Source organism: Agelaius tricolor, unplaced genomic scaffold, assembly GCF_023055355.1.
Source record: "Agelaius tricolor isolate 1412-34295 unplaced genomic scaffold, bAgeTri1.0.p SCAF_5, whole genome shotgun sequence".
Classification (NCBI taxonomy): domain Eukaryota; kingdom Metazoa; phylum Chordata; class Aves; order Passeriformes; family Icteridae; genus Agelaius; species Agelaius tricolor.
In genome coordinates, this window is record NW_027269265.1 from 11,167,893 (window position 1) to 11,186,470 (window position 18,578).

Sequence of the window (18,578 nt, forward strand, 5' to 3'; positions counted from 1 at the left end):
TTCCTTGGAAGCCTCAGAACAGCAACAGGACCCTTTGCCCCACTTTCTGCCCTCACTGGATAAAAGGGACAAAGGCCTTGGATGGGTATTTCCAACCAAGCAGGTATCTACTGTGCTGTCCATGACTAGCACAATCTGGAAGACAAAGCAAAGCCAAGGAGGAAATCCCTTGACCTCTCCCTTCTGTTAGCTCTAAGTTTTTTATTCCAATGTTTTTTCTTGCAGAAACACGGGAAAGACAACAACACATGGTATTGAATCATAGAAAAGATCAAACCAAACCCATGAAACTACTGAACATGTTCTCAACAGAAACAAAATACTTTAAAAATACTTAATACAACTGCTCCTTAGAAGCAATTAAAAAAATAAATAATTAAAATTTCACCTTAGAGACCATACAAACTCCAGGCCTACTCAGGTTTGCCCAACTGTATTCTGGTCACACTGTTTTATAACTAAGATTATAAACTGTAATGTAGGAGATAAGCCCTCTGTAATTACCCCTACCGGTATTTTTAATAACATATTGAAGAACTGAACTGTTAGGAAAATAAAAATTAATTATTTACAGGAATGTGCGTTAAGTAAACACTAAGTGCAAATTCCCAGGAAACAGAACATAATTTAACACTAGGTAATAAAAACCTTGTATAAGCAAACCTGAGTAACCAAGGCTTTTATTTTCTTATAAATACACTTTTAATGAGCATCAGTGAAACACCCTCAGATGCAGCCTATGCCTGTGAAGTGCCCTCTTTAGTTTTTCAAACTTAAATACCTTACCAAGGAGAGAAAGCATTTTTGGGGGTTATAGGGAAGGGTCAAGGTCAAAGGGTCTGATGTGTCCAGCAGATATTCCAGGGTGTCTCCTTACTCTGTGCTACCACAGCCCATACCTGCTAAATCATGATGATCATCCTCTACCCATGAATTTTTGTACCATGGTGCTTTTATTTTTGAATAGAATAACCCTGAAAAATGGTCAAAACTTAATGATAGTTGTGGTTACTTTATTTGTCCAACTGAATGTTAAATATATTTCTTCATCTCTCTGAAGAATAATTAAATATCTAATTCTGTGTTAAGTAACCAAAATATGGGAATATTGGAAGAGTTTCAGGTAGGAGGAAGTTCCAAATAATGACCAAACTGAAGTATGAAAACTGAAGGTTCTCTCAACTGAAGGCTCCTCCCACAATTGCTGTTTTAAATGTAAGCCAGTCTTGTCAAAAAGCAAATACACCACCTGGAGATCACATTTCAGAAGGACACAGGAGGACTGCCTACTGAATTTCTGGCTGTACTGCTCACTGGGCACTTTCTGCGACCTGAAGCTTCTGGTGCTGATAACAATTGTTATCTCCCAGGCCAGGCCACGCGCCGCTTTTCTGAACACGGCGATAGCTGGGCCCTAAAACAACATCAGAGGGCTAAAACTCCAAAGCAGCAAACTACAGTGAAATACAGAGCCAGCAGTTTTCTTAACTAGCAACAAGGAGGAAGATAATAAGCACTACACTCAGCAATGGAATCAGCGTGAGGCAACTCCAGAACAAATGCTGAAATTGCATTTTTTCAGCCTCTAAAAGCACCTTTTATGTAACTTTACAATTACTTAAGATAGGCATGCCTGAGAAGAATAGCACAGACTTGAACTTAAACATTCTGGCATTCTAAATCAGCTAAACAAAAGACACAGCTGCAGAAGCTTTGATCTCCTGTACTTATTTGCAACCCACCTTGAGACAGCTGCTCTCACTACTGCCAAACAGCTTTTCTCTACATCATCTTGAAAAGTGCAGTCCTCCAGGAAAATCATCTCCCTATTAATGTCTTCAGAGGCCTCACATGAGTGAAGATATACAGAACAACAGACTAGTTAGTCTGGTCTAGAGAGAACCAGGCCTAATGACTGTATTACTTCTCCAACCTAAGCAGACTTGGGTTAATTAAAGATCCTTCCTCTGAATCTCATCTTAGCACTCCAAAGCAGAACTCATGGTAACTCAGAAGATGTCTGTGCAATGGCTGAGAAATGCAAGCTGGTCTGTGCTAGTGAAAACCACTGGACTTGGAAAGAACAGGAATGTGAATACTGCATTGGAAAGAACAGAGACTTCCATGACAAGGATGTTCTGAAGTAGATGATGATTCTGAAGTAAAAACTATAAAGCATTTTCAACAGAAAAATTTCCTTTCCCTCAAAATATTCAATTCTTCAAGATCATTTCAAACAAACCCTTCCTGCATTTCAGCTTAATGGCAAAATCTGATCTTGAGGACTGCTCACCACTTCCTCCTCTAAGTACCACTTAATGCAGAATTGGCCTTAATAACAACAGAAATCTCACTGAGAAATGCAGAACTTTGTTCTGCATCAAGGCAGATGCAGAACAAAGTCTCCAGATCCAAAATAAGTGTTCTATAAGGTAAGCAAAATTTTATCTAAATAAAGGAAACAAAACAAAGATGATGATGATGATGATAACCATTTCTACCAAGTCAACACTCATCTGTAAGGCACAACCAACACCTTAGCTTTTCTTGACATATGTTCAATGTGAGGTATTGAAAAGAACTTAAATCTATCCTGTAGTGATTTTTCAGAATTACAGATAATTTGCCTACATTTTAAATGGCATTTTTGGATTACCACTTGCTTCATAGTTTTAATAATTTTTGAATGACTGCAAAAGCATGAAAAGCCTTAATTTATTTTTTGGAAGTCTGTGTGCAAGAAAAAAATAGCTCCTCCTTAGTCAATAAGAATTTCTACTACCTGTAAGAATTTCTCTTACCTATGATATCAAGCTTAAAGTACAGAGACACAATTACCAGGCTGTTTATGGGAAGAGCAGTAAATCAAAAGTTTCTCTAACTTGAAGCACATAAAATGCAGGTGACACTTTTATGGCAAACTAAGTCAAGCAGTGCTCGTCTGCTGAGAACTACAAATGATCATCTAAAGCTTTATGCAGCAACCAAATGTTTCCCTAAACAAACCCCTTGTACTTTGTAGCTCAGACAAGCTATGAGAATATTTAAACAGACCTCTGGATTTAATAGTATCACTTTTTCAATCCTATTCTCTATGAAATTTGGTTACAAATTAACAAAGAGCAGCAATTAAAGAAGTGACAATAAAATGTCTCAATCTATTTTTAGAGTAAGACTGATTATCTACAATGATTAGATGATTAGTCACTCATTACAAATATTTATTCTGTTTCCTTTAATTTGGTCACATAAAGTTGTTTATCTGATAGATGCCTCGATGTAAATCTGAGAAGGTTTTAAAGCCAGTTTTTAAACTGTGGGAAGCAAGAGTTTCTCAAGATCAGATTTTTGTCTCAGCGTCTTTTTCAGAAGGTACCAGAAATCAAAGCTGAAATGTTCAAAGAATTATTTTCAAATCGTTCAACTTGGAGGGACCTTTGAAAGCAATTTAAAGACTTTTACCTTTTGATCAAGCTCTACCCTTTAATAATCTAAATTAGTCTTACAGTCTATACTAATTTTCTATTTTATTTTTAGTTATTTTTCCTTTAGGCCAGATATTGGAAAAGCGTTAAATCCTAGTAAATATACAAACATATAAAAAGATACTCTATATTATCTATATAAATAATATTTGTATTTCCTGCTTTTTTTAAAATTAAATTTTTATGTATGTAAAAATATGGACGTATTTTGAGATGTGTTGCAACAGATGATAGTTTTGTCCTACATGCTAACAATAGAATGGAAAAACATTTTCAATTTCCTGGTCTAAAATAATTTCATCAAAGCATTTTGATTTGTTTTGTCAATGTCCTTGAAACAGCTTTCAAAAAGCTGCTTAACTACATAATTATTTTACTTCTAAGACTGCAGAACCAAATTGATGAATCACAGAAACCAGCTATATATAAAGTACTAGTGCTCAAGATACTCTAATGATGTTATCAACCACTTCTGAAGTACTGGATAAAGAAGGAGGGCAGAGAACAAATAGTGTTTTCTTCATCTCAAGAGATGCTTCAGTAAGGAGGTACAGAGAGAAGAGTTACAAACAAGAATGGGTTTAGCCTTGATTTAAGAAAAAATACAGCATCACAAAGTCAAAGACTGAACTTAAATGATATTCACTCATTTTAGCATGAGCAAAATCTCATCAAAACTGCAGTCTCTGAATACCTTTGTGAAGTTCTGCAAAGATGAATGCTGTGCAACTGCAGCACTCCTTTAAGGAGAAGTGACACCATAAAAGCAGAGTCTGCAGCTGCTCCCAAGCTGCTCCTGAGTCATGAGATCTGGGACAGCCAAGTCATATTGGCTCTGACATTTACTAGGGAATGAAATATCCATAGCTGGTTTTAAATTACGTTATTTGAGAGTGCTCCTGTACTTGAAGCAAGTGAAAAGCAATTTTGATTTCCTTCTTCAAACAGAAAATGGCTGAATCATTCACAAATACTTCTTACAGTATTTCTGTTGGTCTGAATATAAGAGCAAAGCAGCATGAACTGTGTCCAAGTCAATTAAGGGACAGAACAGTAAGGTGTTCCTAATAAACAAATATTGTTCACTTAATAGTTCACTCTTCAGACATCATGTTATATTTGAAAATACTTTTAAAGTTCACATATTTTCTCATTTTGCATTAAGCCTCTGCTAAAGCATGAATGGCTGCTCATTTAATGACTTTTTTTAACATGCTGGAATTGTCTCAAAACAAGCATGTAAGCCATGAGTTTTCATTGTCTCTGCAAGCAATGTTTGAATTCTTGCCTCTTTATATTGACCCATTAAATTTGCCATGTCAGGAGTTGGCAAGATAACAGGAAAGGGAATGACACTGCTCTGGGTATCAGAAGGTTATAATTTTTGGAAGGCAACATCATCCAGCTTTGTTCATAAGATTATGGGAAATAATTTGATTTTCAACCTTGTCCACTTTCTACTCAAGGAAGTCACTGCCAAATCATGAGCCATAGCAAATCCCAATTCTTGTAAACACCTTTGTATTGAGTAGTTTAATCTACTTCAGTGGAGGAGTAGAGAACCACCTAGTACAGAGAAAATAGTATCAGCATAGAGAAACAGCTTTTTGGGCTATTCTCCTGGATAGACCTTTGGTAAGAAGATAGTACACAAGTTTAATTCTCTGTCTCTTGGCAAACTCAGTTTAAATGGAATGTTTCTTCCTCTTTTTTTTTAAGAATACTGCCTTTATGGGAGACATCATCGCTGACATCTTCAGTCTCATCTTGCTGCTGCCCTACCCCCTTGCTAGCAGGGACAAGGTGTTACATCACAAAGACCCATTTGCAGCACATCAAGAACAAGCTCTGGAACCAAGTCCTTTTTGCAACTGATACTGGCACCTATTTATCAGTCTGCCTTGCTATTCTGCAAAACAAGCTACCATTTCTCCAGAACCACCTTACAAAATGTACAGAATTAGTCATCTAACCAGTGCTGTGCTATTTGATGGGATGCATAGCTGCAGTTTTCATTTCCCTGTTCCCCTGCCCTTCTTTGCTGTTACACTCTGAGATACACATGAGCCAACAACTGGCTGATAAGAGATAAGCAGAACTAAAAGCAAATTATGTAAAAGCCAAATAAATGATTGCAACTCCACTGCCACAGATTCACTTCTGTTTCTTAATGTGTACTTTTGAAAGTATCACACATTTCAAAATCTTTAAGAGAAATGCTGCAACACCACAGAATGTCCATCAAGTATGCAAACACATCCAGTGTTACTGTGCTAGACCAGCAGACAGTTCAGTTCAAGCCATTTCGTGCCAAGGAGTAAAGAATGAAATCAGTAGTCAGAGGTCAGCTCCATTACAGCAGTCTCAACCCACAACAGAAATTACTCCCATTTCATAGATTAACTTGCAAAGTATTAGAGCAGCAATGAAAGCAAGCACTGTGGTTAAAGAGAGATTTAAAAAGAAAACAACCAAAAACCAAACAACAAACAGACACTGGAGAAACAGATTTTGTCAGTTTTCTATATTTTCCAAATATGCTTCCATGTTACATTAGGAGCTTCTTTCAGCTCTGACCCTCCCAGCTGGCAGGTAGAAAGGATATAAAGTTTGCCCATTCTGGTAACAAGGGAAAAGAGCTGCAGTTGTACTGCATGCTTACAAAGCACTGCATGACAAGGAAAGTCCCTGAATTCAGGCCCAGCACCCTAACAAGCATCCCAGACTCACAAGGGTGAGGATAAAGGAAAAGGGAGGCAGGCATCCAGCACCATGCCACTTGAGCAGAGCCCTCCCACACCCTCTGCTCTGTGCTGCTTGTCCATCCAGCCCTGCTTAGCACACTGAGGGTACTCAGCATAGCTCAATGCTACACTCTACTATAAAACCTGGCTCTACTGTTTCCCATGAATTCTAAAATTACTGTTTTAAGGTTTAGCATAGAGCTAAACCAATGGGTTACAAAGAATTGCAATCTACATTTTACCTGTATGGGTGGCTCAATCATTATCCAGGCAGGAAGCATCAAACTCGGGTTAAGAGGTTGAGTTCCTACACGGAAATAAATGCCACCATTGGTGTCACAGGCCCAAACATGCTGATTTCCACAGGTCAAGCTGATCAGCTTTACACCACCTAATAACAAAGAGATTATTAGCAACCTGGCATTTTCCTTTCAAATTCAGCTAATAATCACAACTGGTATTTAGACTTCATTGTATTAAACAAGCTTTAGTCACATAAAAATGATTAGAAGTTAATACAACTTGTGGGAGAATAAAAAAAAAATTGCTGGATACAATGAACAAAACCAACAGGTAGTACATATGTGAGAAATTTCTCTTCTAAACCTAAAAATAAAAGTCACAGGAGAGTGCAATTTCTAAAGCACATTATAAATACTCTATTCCAATAACCAAATTCAAGCAGGGAACCATTCCATGACAAATGTTATCAGTGCCTAGACAAACTTTCACATGACCTAATGTGAACTCTTCTCTGTAGCTGGCCTTGCTTGGAGACTTTTAAAGGTGTCAATCTGATAACTCAGCCAGCAAAGAACATTCCTAACAGCAGCAGCATTGCAAAAATATGAGAGCATATGGTTATGCATTTCAGTGTTAACATACCAGTGTCACATCTGTAAATAAAGGAACTGATTTTCAAATGGATTTATACTCACCACTGTACATATTTATTACACCAATCTCCAATGTGCAGCAGTATTTTAACCCTGTCACCACCATAAAAACAAAGCTGCCAAATAAGTGTGTGTTGGAATTTTGGCATGGTTAGTTTTTGGGTTTAGTCAAAATTCCTGCAAAGACAGTAGAGATGCAAACCTGGTACTTTAGACCAAAAAGAACTGCTAGTTAACTGTCTACTGAAACTCTTACTCTTTCAAAATAACTTTAAAAGAGCCACATGATGTAATGTATCTAACATTTGATTTCCTTTTTTCACCCCATGTTGGAGAAAACAAAGCTAAGTCATGGAAAACAAGTTCCAGAGAAAGTGGGACCCAAGCAGTACAGATCCACTACAGAAGGAATGCTCTGGTCAGACTCCAAACTAAAACTCTAAAATTAGGCCTTGCTGGTTGACTGAACATGCCAGTGCTGCTTGGGATATCCCATTCTTGGTAACAGTTCTGTTTTCAGGGATGTGAAATTTGGCAACAAATCCTTGTAAAGTGCATCAGACACAGCATTCCTTAAAGAGGGGCATGGAATTTTATCCCACAGAGTGCAAGTTCAAAGTATTTATTGCTGCAGAATGCAGTATTCCCAATTGTTAGGGCTTGCTGGTGAAAAGAACAGGAAACAACAGGACAACATAGCTTTATCTTTTAATTATCTGTAGTAAACAGATCTCATTAACCAAAATTATTTCATTTTCTGGATCACAGGAATAGAAATCAACCTATCTCATCCAAAAATTTCCTTTAACCAGACAGCTTCATATAAAAACCAAAATGACAAACAAAAACTTCTACTGCTTGGGATGAGAACATCTATAGCAATTTTCTTTTGTAGACAGAGACTTGACTTTGAGCTGCAAAGCCAAAATCTTACTTAAATCTTACTTACTTGTTATTCCTTCTAAAAAAATATGCCTCAAAGCAATGGCTTTGTCACATGATACCTCAGCTGTCCAAGTGCTCTGATCCAGACAAGCATCAGGCACTCAAAGATGGAATCACATATCACCTACCCAGCAGAGCTGGTATTATTTAGGTCTACAGTACAATTTGATATTCAAAAACACAGCCTTTATGTAAATGTTTTGGGGTTTCTCCCTCCTCCCACCTACCATTTGTATCTTAGGACAAGGTCATGTTAACTACATTCACCAACTGTTTTAGAGCAAGTAGCATGAACCAGCAGCATTGTTTATTGTTAAAACCTAAAGGTCATTCTACTGTGTTTAGAAACCTTGATAGTGATAGTGGAATGCTAATCAAAATAATCTACTGGGTGCTACTCCCAGTACATAATGCAAAAGGCAAGATACTAGCAACATAATAAGAATATTTCAACCTAATGCTGGTAAACCCCATCACTTCCATACAGAATTCTGAACTGCACTTTAGAGAAAGTTGCTCCCACTCCACCTGCCCTCTGCAGTCATAGTCCTAATGTTTCTGGAGTAAACTTAAACATACACTTGGCACAATAACAATAACTCTCCAATTCTTTCAGCCTCATTAGAACAAATAAAGGCTTTTCTATTATAGCCATGGATATGCACCTTGTCAAGCAGTGATGTACCACATGCAATTAAATGGAAAAAAAATGTCTAAAACATTTTCACGTTTCAGTGCTAACCCACAGTGACAGGTACAGTGGAGTGTTTCAGTATTTCCTGGCCTCAAATCTCTTCTATGCCACCACCATGTGCCAGAGCTGACAGGAACAGCTGAATGTAAAGGTTGAATTTCTGAACTGCTGAAGTTCACAGGCCAGGTATTACAGGCAGCTAACACCAATTACACTGATTTCCTGTATGAATTCTTCTGAGATTTTCAGACAATGACTAGAAGTTACTTATTTTCTCAGTTAAACAGTTACTGTCTAAACTGCTAGAAAGCAGTGGTTCATGAGAAGAGTTTCAAACCACACTAAGGAACATGAGAAGGACAAAGTGGCCAAATCTATCCTGTAGGTCAGTAAAAGGCATCAGTGTTTAAAGTATGGTATGATGAGTGATTTGAAACCAAATCATCAGGTCTGAAAAATAACTGGTGTACATCTGAAAAACAAGTTAATTTTAAAAGACACGGTTTATAATTTTTCCAGGAAGTATTATAAACTATACACTAAAATTGTACACGAGACCTAAACTCTGCCAGCTGTGTCTGCCTTTCCTTAAACCTCAAGTTAAAATTGCTTGTCTGTTATCAAACCAGTCATGAACACTGCCATCAAAAATGGAAAAACTGCAAATCAGTTGAATTATTTTTAAAATGGTGAGAGAATGGTGCACAGTCCCAATTTCCTTTCTCTTTACCTGAAAGAGGTGTGCAGATTAGCACCAATATAAGAATGTTCTAACAGTCAGACTATTAAACAAATAAATCTGATGAGAATACTACTTATGAAGGTGGCAAATAACTTGGTTATCCCAGAGCCAAACTCCAAACTGTGATTACATTTCAATGATCAAATCATGGTCAAGCACCTGAGCAAATGAAAAGAGCAGTTAACCAGCATCACATTCTAAGCATTATGCTGAATGTTTACATCACTATAAATCTCTACATAAGTGCTATGAGCTGCATCACTCATGAATGATTCACTCTTGGAGCATAATTCTTCCTTGGCAGGAGTTAAAAATGTGTTTAGCCATAAAATTCAGACGTTTGTGCCCCAGATCAGGTGACTATGACTGCACTGAGGTATAAGAGCCAGCCTAGTTAAAGCTGCTGGAGCCCCTGCACAGCACGGTGTCAGGCAGAGCCACTTCAGACTGACCAACACAAGATGCACTAAACACACACCAAGTACCTTGCAAACAGGAATCTTCTTGTCTCCTGGAAAGGGCTAAACAGAACACTCTTTGAAAGCCACATCTGTTCCTGATATTTTACAATCACCTGTCAGTAGGCACTATTTAATCCAGTAAATGTTATGTTCTACATCAATAAACTGAAAGATACTTCTGGAAAATATGGTGCGCTTAAGAGACAATCTACTCACTAAAAATGTCCTACCTAGTTGGGAGAGATCCAGTTTTGTCCAATGCATCCCTGTTGGGCAGCTGGAGGAAAGTGTTCTGATAAATATCTGCCCTAGACTATCCAAGCCCCAGATGGCATCCTGGCAGGCAGAGTAGTGCACCATTTCAGCCTCCGGTGGCAGCTGCACCGTAGAAGGACGAAAATGAGGATTCTGATCACTGACACAAAACAGATCCTTGTTGCTTTGGCACAGCCACAGAAAGCTTCCTATGGAAAGGACACTTCTGTTATTAAAATAGTTCCTAATCCACTCTGAGAAAGCTTACACATCTACTTCTTCTGAAACAAAATTAACAGTACATTTGAAGGCAAAACTAAAGCTTCTTGGCTATGCTCACAGGGTAAGGCTTTGAAGTACAAATACACATCCTAAGCCCTTATTTAGGCACTTAAATACTCCATTTCTCAAATAAAGGAAGTAGTAAGTGATCTCATTTGAAGAAATGTTTCATTTGAAGGAACTAATAGAGATAAGACACATGTAACAATGCACTATCACCTCTCTTTATTCTTTTGCTCTTTTATATCCTCAATAATAGCCTTTGAAAAGCAGCATTCTTTTTCAGCTCTAAACCACATTTTTGCCACTAAAGCCAGTGTACTTAGATAATGCAATTGCTAACTACTGTAATCAGCAGTTCAATTCCCTGACAGGGTCTCACTTTTACCAATAATGGGCAATTTTGCTGCAATAACTGCACTGTCAGGAGAAGCACTTGGTTACTACAGGCATTTCAGCAAAGCATGCTCTGAAACTTCCAACTACAAATTCTGGCAATTCATGCTGTGGCAGTTTAGGAGGTTGCTGCTCCTGAGGACCACCCATTTCCCTGCTGGATGCCACTCCACACCAAAGGTGAGAGTGAATAATACATTATTTTAATCTCCAGTAGTTTTACAGATACACTTCCACCCTACTTCAACTACTTTAGATCCCTGCAAACAGAAAAGACAACCAATACCCGAAGTAGTTCAGGATATTTAATTACTTACACCATCAATTCCACTCTGTTTAAAAATCAGATATTATACACCTGCAGTGTTGATTTACCAACCTTCTTTAGATGAAGCAGGGGAAGCCAACACAAAAATCCATTTTGTGGCAGAAGCAGTACCACGAGGCACAATATTATTCCAATACGTGCCTTGAAAGAAAGAATGAGTGGCATTAATAGGAAACACAGTTTTCTGTTGCAGGTTGTTATTTCAAATTTAGAAGAAATTCTATTGCAATCAATTATTAAATATATTTTAGACAAGATTTTCTATGAAAATCTTTCAAGATACTGTTGGGGGGAGGGGGAAGTCTCCTCCCAACACCTATGTAAACACACAGAGAAAACTGTGAATGCAGAAGAGGATAAAGAAGAATATTAATGGTCTTCAACAGGAGACCAGTTTGGTGATGAGGTATGCTAGATGTATTGTTAGAGTTTACCTAAACAAAGAGATGTGCCAAATAAGTATTCTATTTTGAGAACTGTAGCAAGAAAAATAAAGCAATCTCTCTATTAGCATTATAAAACCATAACATTGGTGTCTTGCACAGTCACACTGATCATGAGCCAGACTCCACTGTGCAAGATAAAATAGCTTCAGCAGCTTAAGACTGCCTTATCCCAGAGAAGAGACAAATGTAGGTGTTAAAAGCAGTAACTTGTGCACAGTTCACTGGTTGACAATGACTTTTCCATGAAAAATATTTCCCTTTAAATGAGAAAGTATTTAAGACCAAATGCTAATGAATAATTTAATTTAATTTTTAAACAAGTTAAAGCTGCCCTGACTTGCCATGGGTAATTTCTGTGGTGACAGAGTTTAGTTAGTTATTTCCTTCTATTTAATATTCTTAACTTAAAAAAATTAAGATGCAAAAGCACACCAACCTACTAAGTTTCCCTTTGCTACATGGAATTCATTTTTGCCTGAAGAGATCCAGACTCCACTGCCATTGACTCCAAGGAGGCTGGGCTGACACTGAAGCTGCTGTGACCAAAATGCCATTCTTAGCTTGTCAGCCACCTTCTCCACAGGTGCCTGAGCTGCTGTTGCCACCGTGTGAGTTGCCTGGATTATGGTCTGGAACAGGCTGCACTGGTCAAACACTACATAATCAGTGATGCTTACCTGGAGGAAAAAAGAAAAGAAAAAGTGCTCTTGATAATTAGTTAAACTCTGGGGTGAACTGCACGATCTTTCACCAGAAGGTTTTTCAGAATTCAAGGTTTTCAAAAGTGTAGGAAAGGAAAAATAAAAATTGTACATTTTGAGTAATTGTCTTGCTAATAAGCCAAAATCATTATTAAATGCCAGCTTACAGCTCTTTTCTATCCAACAAGCCATTTAGAAATCTGCATTTTAAATAGGCCTTTGTTTTAGGATGTGTCCCTCTAAAAACATGCCAAACTCTGCAAACTGAGAGGTAAATTTTCAATTTCCCAAAGGAAGAGAAATTTGCACAGTGTAACAATTCAAACCACATGACAAAAACTTGAATGCAATACTCCTTTGCAACTACCTCATGGACATTTTAATTCACAGTGCAGAAGGAGGTCTAAATAAGTAATTGCTCAAGTTCTGTCATGGACAACTAGGCTGGCAACACTCTGGGATACTCCTAGAAAGGAATAAAATGTCTAAGAACACAAAAAGAGCAGCAGTTTGCCAATAATCTCAAAGCCAAGCTACTCATGATGCTCCCATGCAAAAAGGGATTATACATATACATAGACCAAAATTCTTGTAACTAAGGTAGCATGTTGACAAATTTTCTGTAAGACCGTTTTTATACTCCCTTCTTCCCCACCCTTATCTCTGGAGAAAACAAGAAAAGCTGGAAGAACCAGAATCAGGAATCCTAAATCAATACCAGACAATAATTGCAATAATTGAGTTGGTTTCACCCACATGAACTGTGGCTGAAGCAAGCTGCTCCACATGCCTCAAAGAAACCTCAACTGAATGGAAAAATGTGAAACACATTCTTTTGTATGGTGACTTATTATTTATTTTCTCTAGCTGAGGAAAAGGATGGGCACTAAAAGACAAGAGAAAAGGCTGCATTCAGCAGCCAGATTTGATGCTCTGCCTCAACAGCATGTCCTATGACCTGGCAGAGCATTTCTTGTGCTCTTGAAAGCTTCTGCAATGCTGCTCTGTATGACCATGGGATGGTTTTCCTTCCCTCTTTACAGCAGACACAGAAAAGAGATTTCAGCCACAGCCACACAGAAGTTTTAATATACTGAATAAAGTGTACTATTAATTGAATTTTTTTTTAGAATCTTGTGGGAAAACAACACAAATAATCAACCCAAAAGACTAAACTGAAAGCAAAATAAAAAAATGCCTACTTGCCACCAATGGTTATCATCTCCTTGTGGTTTCTTTGAAACTATACCAGTCCTGAACCAGAGATTGCCATGGATATCCAGAGCCCATAATGTCTGCTGATCACCAAGGGTTATGCACACTGGTTCCAAAGCTTGCATTTCACTGGAAATGCAAAGAAGTAAAAATGTTAAAAACCTTAATACAAATTTGTGTTAATGGTATTTTAAGGAAGCTGATACAATGCTAATAGTTTAACATGGTTGAAATTCAGTGGGACCAAGCTAAAAAACACATTTGACATTAAATTTTCAGTTATTCAGTACTTTATATTTTATTTAAGTAAAAAACATTCAACAACTACAACAAAAACGAGTCCTTCAAAGATCACTCAAGATTTGAAACTTGGATACATAACAATAAAACTAAATAAGCCCTATGTTGTTCAAGAAATAAGCAATCAAGAGCTGTGTTCTTTAAGGTTTTGATAAAACAGCTTCATAAATATATCTCTTCAACTTTCTTGACCTATTCTGAGAACAATACCTGCAGTCCAGGAACCACAAAGAGAAAACTCAACTTAACTATGTGACAGAGATAAATGCTGAATTTAGGACTGTAAGTTTCCTGCATAAGTAAACGATTTTCAAGCTCAGAAAGTCAACAGGGTCAGGTGATCATATCAGACACTGAAAAGGTAGCAAACAATGCCAGTTCTTTCAGATAACCTTTCTTGATAATTTAAGAACAAATACTGACTGCCTTCTGCAATTTTAACACAAAGTCCAAGAACATGAAATATACCTAAGGTGTAGCTCAGCAGGTATTTTCATTAAACAAACTCATTAGAGTATGAGAAATTTCACATTTGAACAAAGACACAGTAGTTTCTCAGACTGTTCAAGAACCAAATACCAGGCTGAGAGGTGGCACAAGTCAAGGTTTCACAATAGGATATTCAGAAGATAAAATCACCTGATAACAAGAACTTGAATTTCTTCCTAAACTTGCACCAGGCTGATGTCACAAGAGACACTAAATTCTACATTCTTAAAGCCAGCAGTAGAGACTCAGTGCTTTTAAGCACAGATGAACTACTGTGGGCAGAAGATCAACTACAAAGCTAAATACCAACTACACAAAGTAATTATAAAAATCTGGGGTTGGGGAGTGCAGAAGCTGTGTGGATGACCAAAAAATGCATACATTGAATGTCACAAAAAAAACAAAACAACAAACCTCTCAAAACTAGAGAGCTCCTTAAAACCATTATGCCACAGATTAAAGAATGAATATTTAATAGCAAATCACGTTGACAATCATTATAAAGACATTTCAAAATTTTTTCTCACTATTTAAACCTGCTTCTGTTTACGACAATTCCTTTCATTACATAGCAGCATGGATGGATGGATGGCTGGTAGGAAGGCAGGAAGTACAGACAGAGAGACAGCTAAAATAGATTAATCCACACACAGAATGGTATATAGACACAGGAGCTCAGACAATACTTCTCCAAACATCAAGGAGCTCCAGCACAATCGTTTGTGTCGCTCAGGCTATGGCCAGCGTGTCCCAGCAGTGATTACCTGACAATGTCACTCTTCCACTGCTCGCCCTCGGGGCAGAAGCTGCGCACTCCCTCGCGGTAGAGCAGGGCGCGCTGCTCGCTCAGAGCCCACACCACGTTGTTCCTGGATGTGACCTGTGACAGTGGATAAGGGCAGTCAACCTTTACTGCTCGGGCACAAGGGCGATCCACACTCAGGCCTAGAAATCAGAAAATGAGGATTGCTTTACAAACTTTGGCTATTTGCAACAAAAAGGAAAGAGATAAAGTAACTCAATAAAGGAAAATGCAGAAGGGAATCTCCTTGACATGCTAACATTTGTCATTTTATCACAATTTCCTTGAGTGACTGTTCTTTCTGTAAACTACAAATAATTTCCTCTAAAAATAAAGACACTGTACATCCTTCAACACCCTGCACAGTGCATGTTCAGTCCTGTCATTTCTGTTCCTTTTCTCCCTCTAGTGTCAGCACCAGGAATCTCCATTTATAAAAGCTCTATTAGAGCTGACAGGAGAGTCAAAGAAAAAGCCAGTAATGGAACAACTTTTGCCCAAAACATGCCAGGGAGAGAAGCAACCTGATCTGAGTAGTGACAGCAGAGTAATTACAAAAGAGCATGCCACAGTGTGTAGTACTGAGAGGAGCAGAGAGGTTCTGGTAGATTTACAGGCAGTTTGCACACATTTCTACAGCTAATCTACAGGAACATGTCTTCTTTACAATTACACTGAAGCTTGATTTACACATATGAAACTGCATGTGAAACATATCAGGAGACAGAGCTTTTGTTTCATCTCCTCATGCTGCCAAAACCAGTATGAACAGACTCATGTGTATAATATGTTCTAGACTAACAAGAACACTCATTTCTAAACCTCTGAGCACACACTTTTGTTATAAATGTTACACAAGACAGTGAAGGGGATGAAAAGATCCTGGAGCAACAATTTTCACTGGCTGCCTTTCATTAGGAAGACTGATATACTGAGAATTTATTTTTTGCATCAAAAGACAAATTTGGAAGCCTAAGAACAGCAGAATGTAAGCTGATGTAATCAAACCAATCTCTCAAAGGGAAGAAAAATATTGATTCAAACCTCCACAGAGCCCTGTATGATTAGCATCCAAAATTTACTCTCTATCACCCCTATCCATGCCTGTTGGCAGTATGCATGTGACCATGGGCAGGCCACCTGATTTCTCTAGGACTACTACACTTAATGAAAAAAAAAATTAATACAGTGTCTTTGAAACAGTGATGTGTACTTAAAATAGTTTTCTTAATCACAAAGAATTCTTGCATTGTGCTACAGTAACTAAACCTAAAAGAGAAATTACTAGAGTGCCAAAATTAAATGAAAGGTGAACAAGAATTTTGGTAGCCACTCAGACATGGTGTCCTGCCTGTATATGTCTCACACAGCTTGCCCTTAACCCAGTTCTCCTCTTCATTCACCAGTAATGCCTTCATCATGTTACTGGTAATTTTTCCTTAGTAACTCTGTGCAAGCTTCATGTGCCTGAGAGTCCTTGGTACTTTTCTCCCTTAACTCCAAAACTACCATCCTTCATCCTAGCTGCTTGCATTTAGCCTGAATATTGTTTGCATAACACCTTCCAAATACATCCTCTTCTATTCACTGAAGAACTTAAAACTAAGGCCACGACTTCAAAGTTGCCACTACAATACCCCTTTTTTCCAGTTTGTGCCTCACTGACATCCAGGAAGAAGGCAGCTGCAGAGTCCTGCTCCACAGCCCATTCTGTTCCCCCATGGCTTTGCTTTCTCTGTCACATAAAACACATACCACTTGTCTATACTTCCAAAGCACTTCACCATCTTCTGTCTCAGAATACCTTCCTGTCATTATCAAGTGGCAACTCTTACCCTCTAGAGATCTGTGCTTTTCAAAACACAAACCATCTACTTTTCCCTATTCTGCCCATTTAAGGCTGAATTGTTTCAGTGCACCATACCACTTTCAAAGCAAGGGTATTATTTTGATATTTTCTATAATCCCTTTTCATTTATCTGCATCCATCTCATATCTTCCCCATGCCATAAATTCTCTGTACTGTATGTACTCCACTTGGCACACACAAAACAAGTGGCCATGAACAAACTGGCTTTTCCACTCTCCTAATTACACAAAATCTCACAACTGTTTCCAAGTGTTTCTCAAGGAAAAAAGGTTTCCTTATGTCCTGGCTGTGGATAAAAGTTTATAGCAAATTGCCATCATCCCATAGACTTGAAATCTAATAATCTCAGCCCACAAAAATTCAAAGAGCCTGCAATTAATTCAGGTACCTGTTTGCAGATACAGATCTCCATTTGTTCTGATAATCCAGGCAGTGTCATCACTTAGAGCTACAAATACAGCCTGGGGTAAAGCTTCATACCAGTGTCGTTTTCCTTTTATAGTCACTTTTCCACAAGCAAAAGCTTTGTTAGTTTTCTGTTCAATCTTCCAGAGAAGAGTCCCTGTAAGAGAAGAAAAGAAAGAACATAATAGCACTCAGCAATTACTGCAACAGTCACAGGTGATGTGTTCTAGCTACACCTAAACTAATAGGAGAGGAAAAGCAAATCAAAAGCATTAAACAAAAATGCAAGTTTAAAAAGCCCTTACAATTTTTTTTTTCCTAAAGCAAGACCAGAACAGTAACTGACTTCTAATATATAATAATATCTTAAAAAAAGAAAACCAAATGGAACTCCAAACTTAACTGCTGGCTTGTACCAGAACAGTACATTGTCATATTAATTTCTTTTGAATGATTCCACAAAGTTGCATTTAATTCCATTTTGCCATGCTGTGGTTAACCTGCTCCTGCATTAACACATCCATGGCAAACTGGGGATGCTAGAAACTTCCACAAATTCAGTGAAAAGCTGGGTGAGTTCCTGGAACTGAAGGATAAGAAATGCAGAAGAACAACGTTTTTGCCCAGGAAATTTGAGCCACCAACAACTGCACCCTGAAACTACCATGGGCAAACATGACACATGTCCATGCCTTTCACTTTTCTGCAGGGACCCTGCTGGACCAGTTTTAAGGGTAAGACACTGAGCTGGATGAACCCACACTCTCACCTACTACAAAAACTCTCAAATTGTTTTGGCTATAGCAAAGCTCAGCTACAGATCAAATAGAATTTCTTTCTTCTTAAAACAGATAGCAAGTCTTCCTCTACAGACAGAAGGGGAGCCTGACATGTGCTTTTAGAGATGACAGGGAAGAAAAGGCAGAAGACAAAGAAATTAAAATGACTGAGAAACTTTGTATTTTCACTCCAGTCCTGGAACAATCTGGAAGGCCAAAAGTGATGCAAGTTTATAACCAAAACCAGCTCAATTTTAATCCAACATAATCCTCATTCACAACCATCCAGAACAAATGCATATGCAAATGAAGTAAAACTTCAAAGTTTTTTTCTTCAGCATTT

The 18,578-nt window shown here is 38.0% G+C and overlaps 1 protein-coding gene and 1 long non-coding RNA gene across 4 annotated transcripts in view; one reads left to right on the top strand and one right to left on the bottom strand.

The window, feature by feature from the left end:
- The window catches only part of TECPR2 (tectonin beta-propeller repeat containing 2), a 43,129-nt gene that overhangs the window by 8,423 nt on the left and 16,128 nt on the right, over nt 1–18,578 (bottom strand). For all 3 annotated transcript variants that reach the window (XM_071426416.1, XM_071426415.1, XM_071426418.1), the window contains 7 exons: nt 17,440–17,613; nt 15,144–15,324; nt 13,578–13,719; nt 12,111–12,351; nt 11,280–11,369; nt 10,198–10,431; nt 6,472–6,620 (listed from right to left, as the gene is read on the bottom strand). In XM_071426416.1, the coding sequence (XP_071282517.1) occupies nt 6,472–6,620; nt 10,198–10,431; nt 11,280–11,369; nt 12,111–12,351; nt 13,578–13,719; nt 15,144–15,324; nt 17,440–17,613 (1,211 nt within the window). The remainder of the gene's footprint in view (nt 1–6,471; nt 6,621–10,197; nt 10,432–11,279; nt 11,370–12,110; nt 12,352–13,577; nt 13,720–15,143; nt 15,325–17,439; nt 17,614–18,578) is intronic.
- On the top strand, nt 1,128–5,628 carry LOC139589759 (uncharacterized). Its single transcript, XR_011679108.1, has 2 exons — nt 1,128–2,432; nt 5,205–5,628. It is a non-coding gene; the product is annotated as an uncharacterized lncRNA (long non-coding RNA).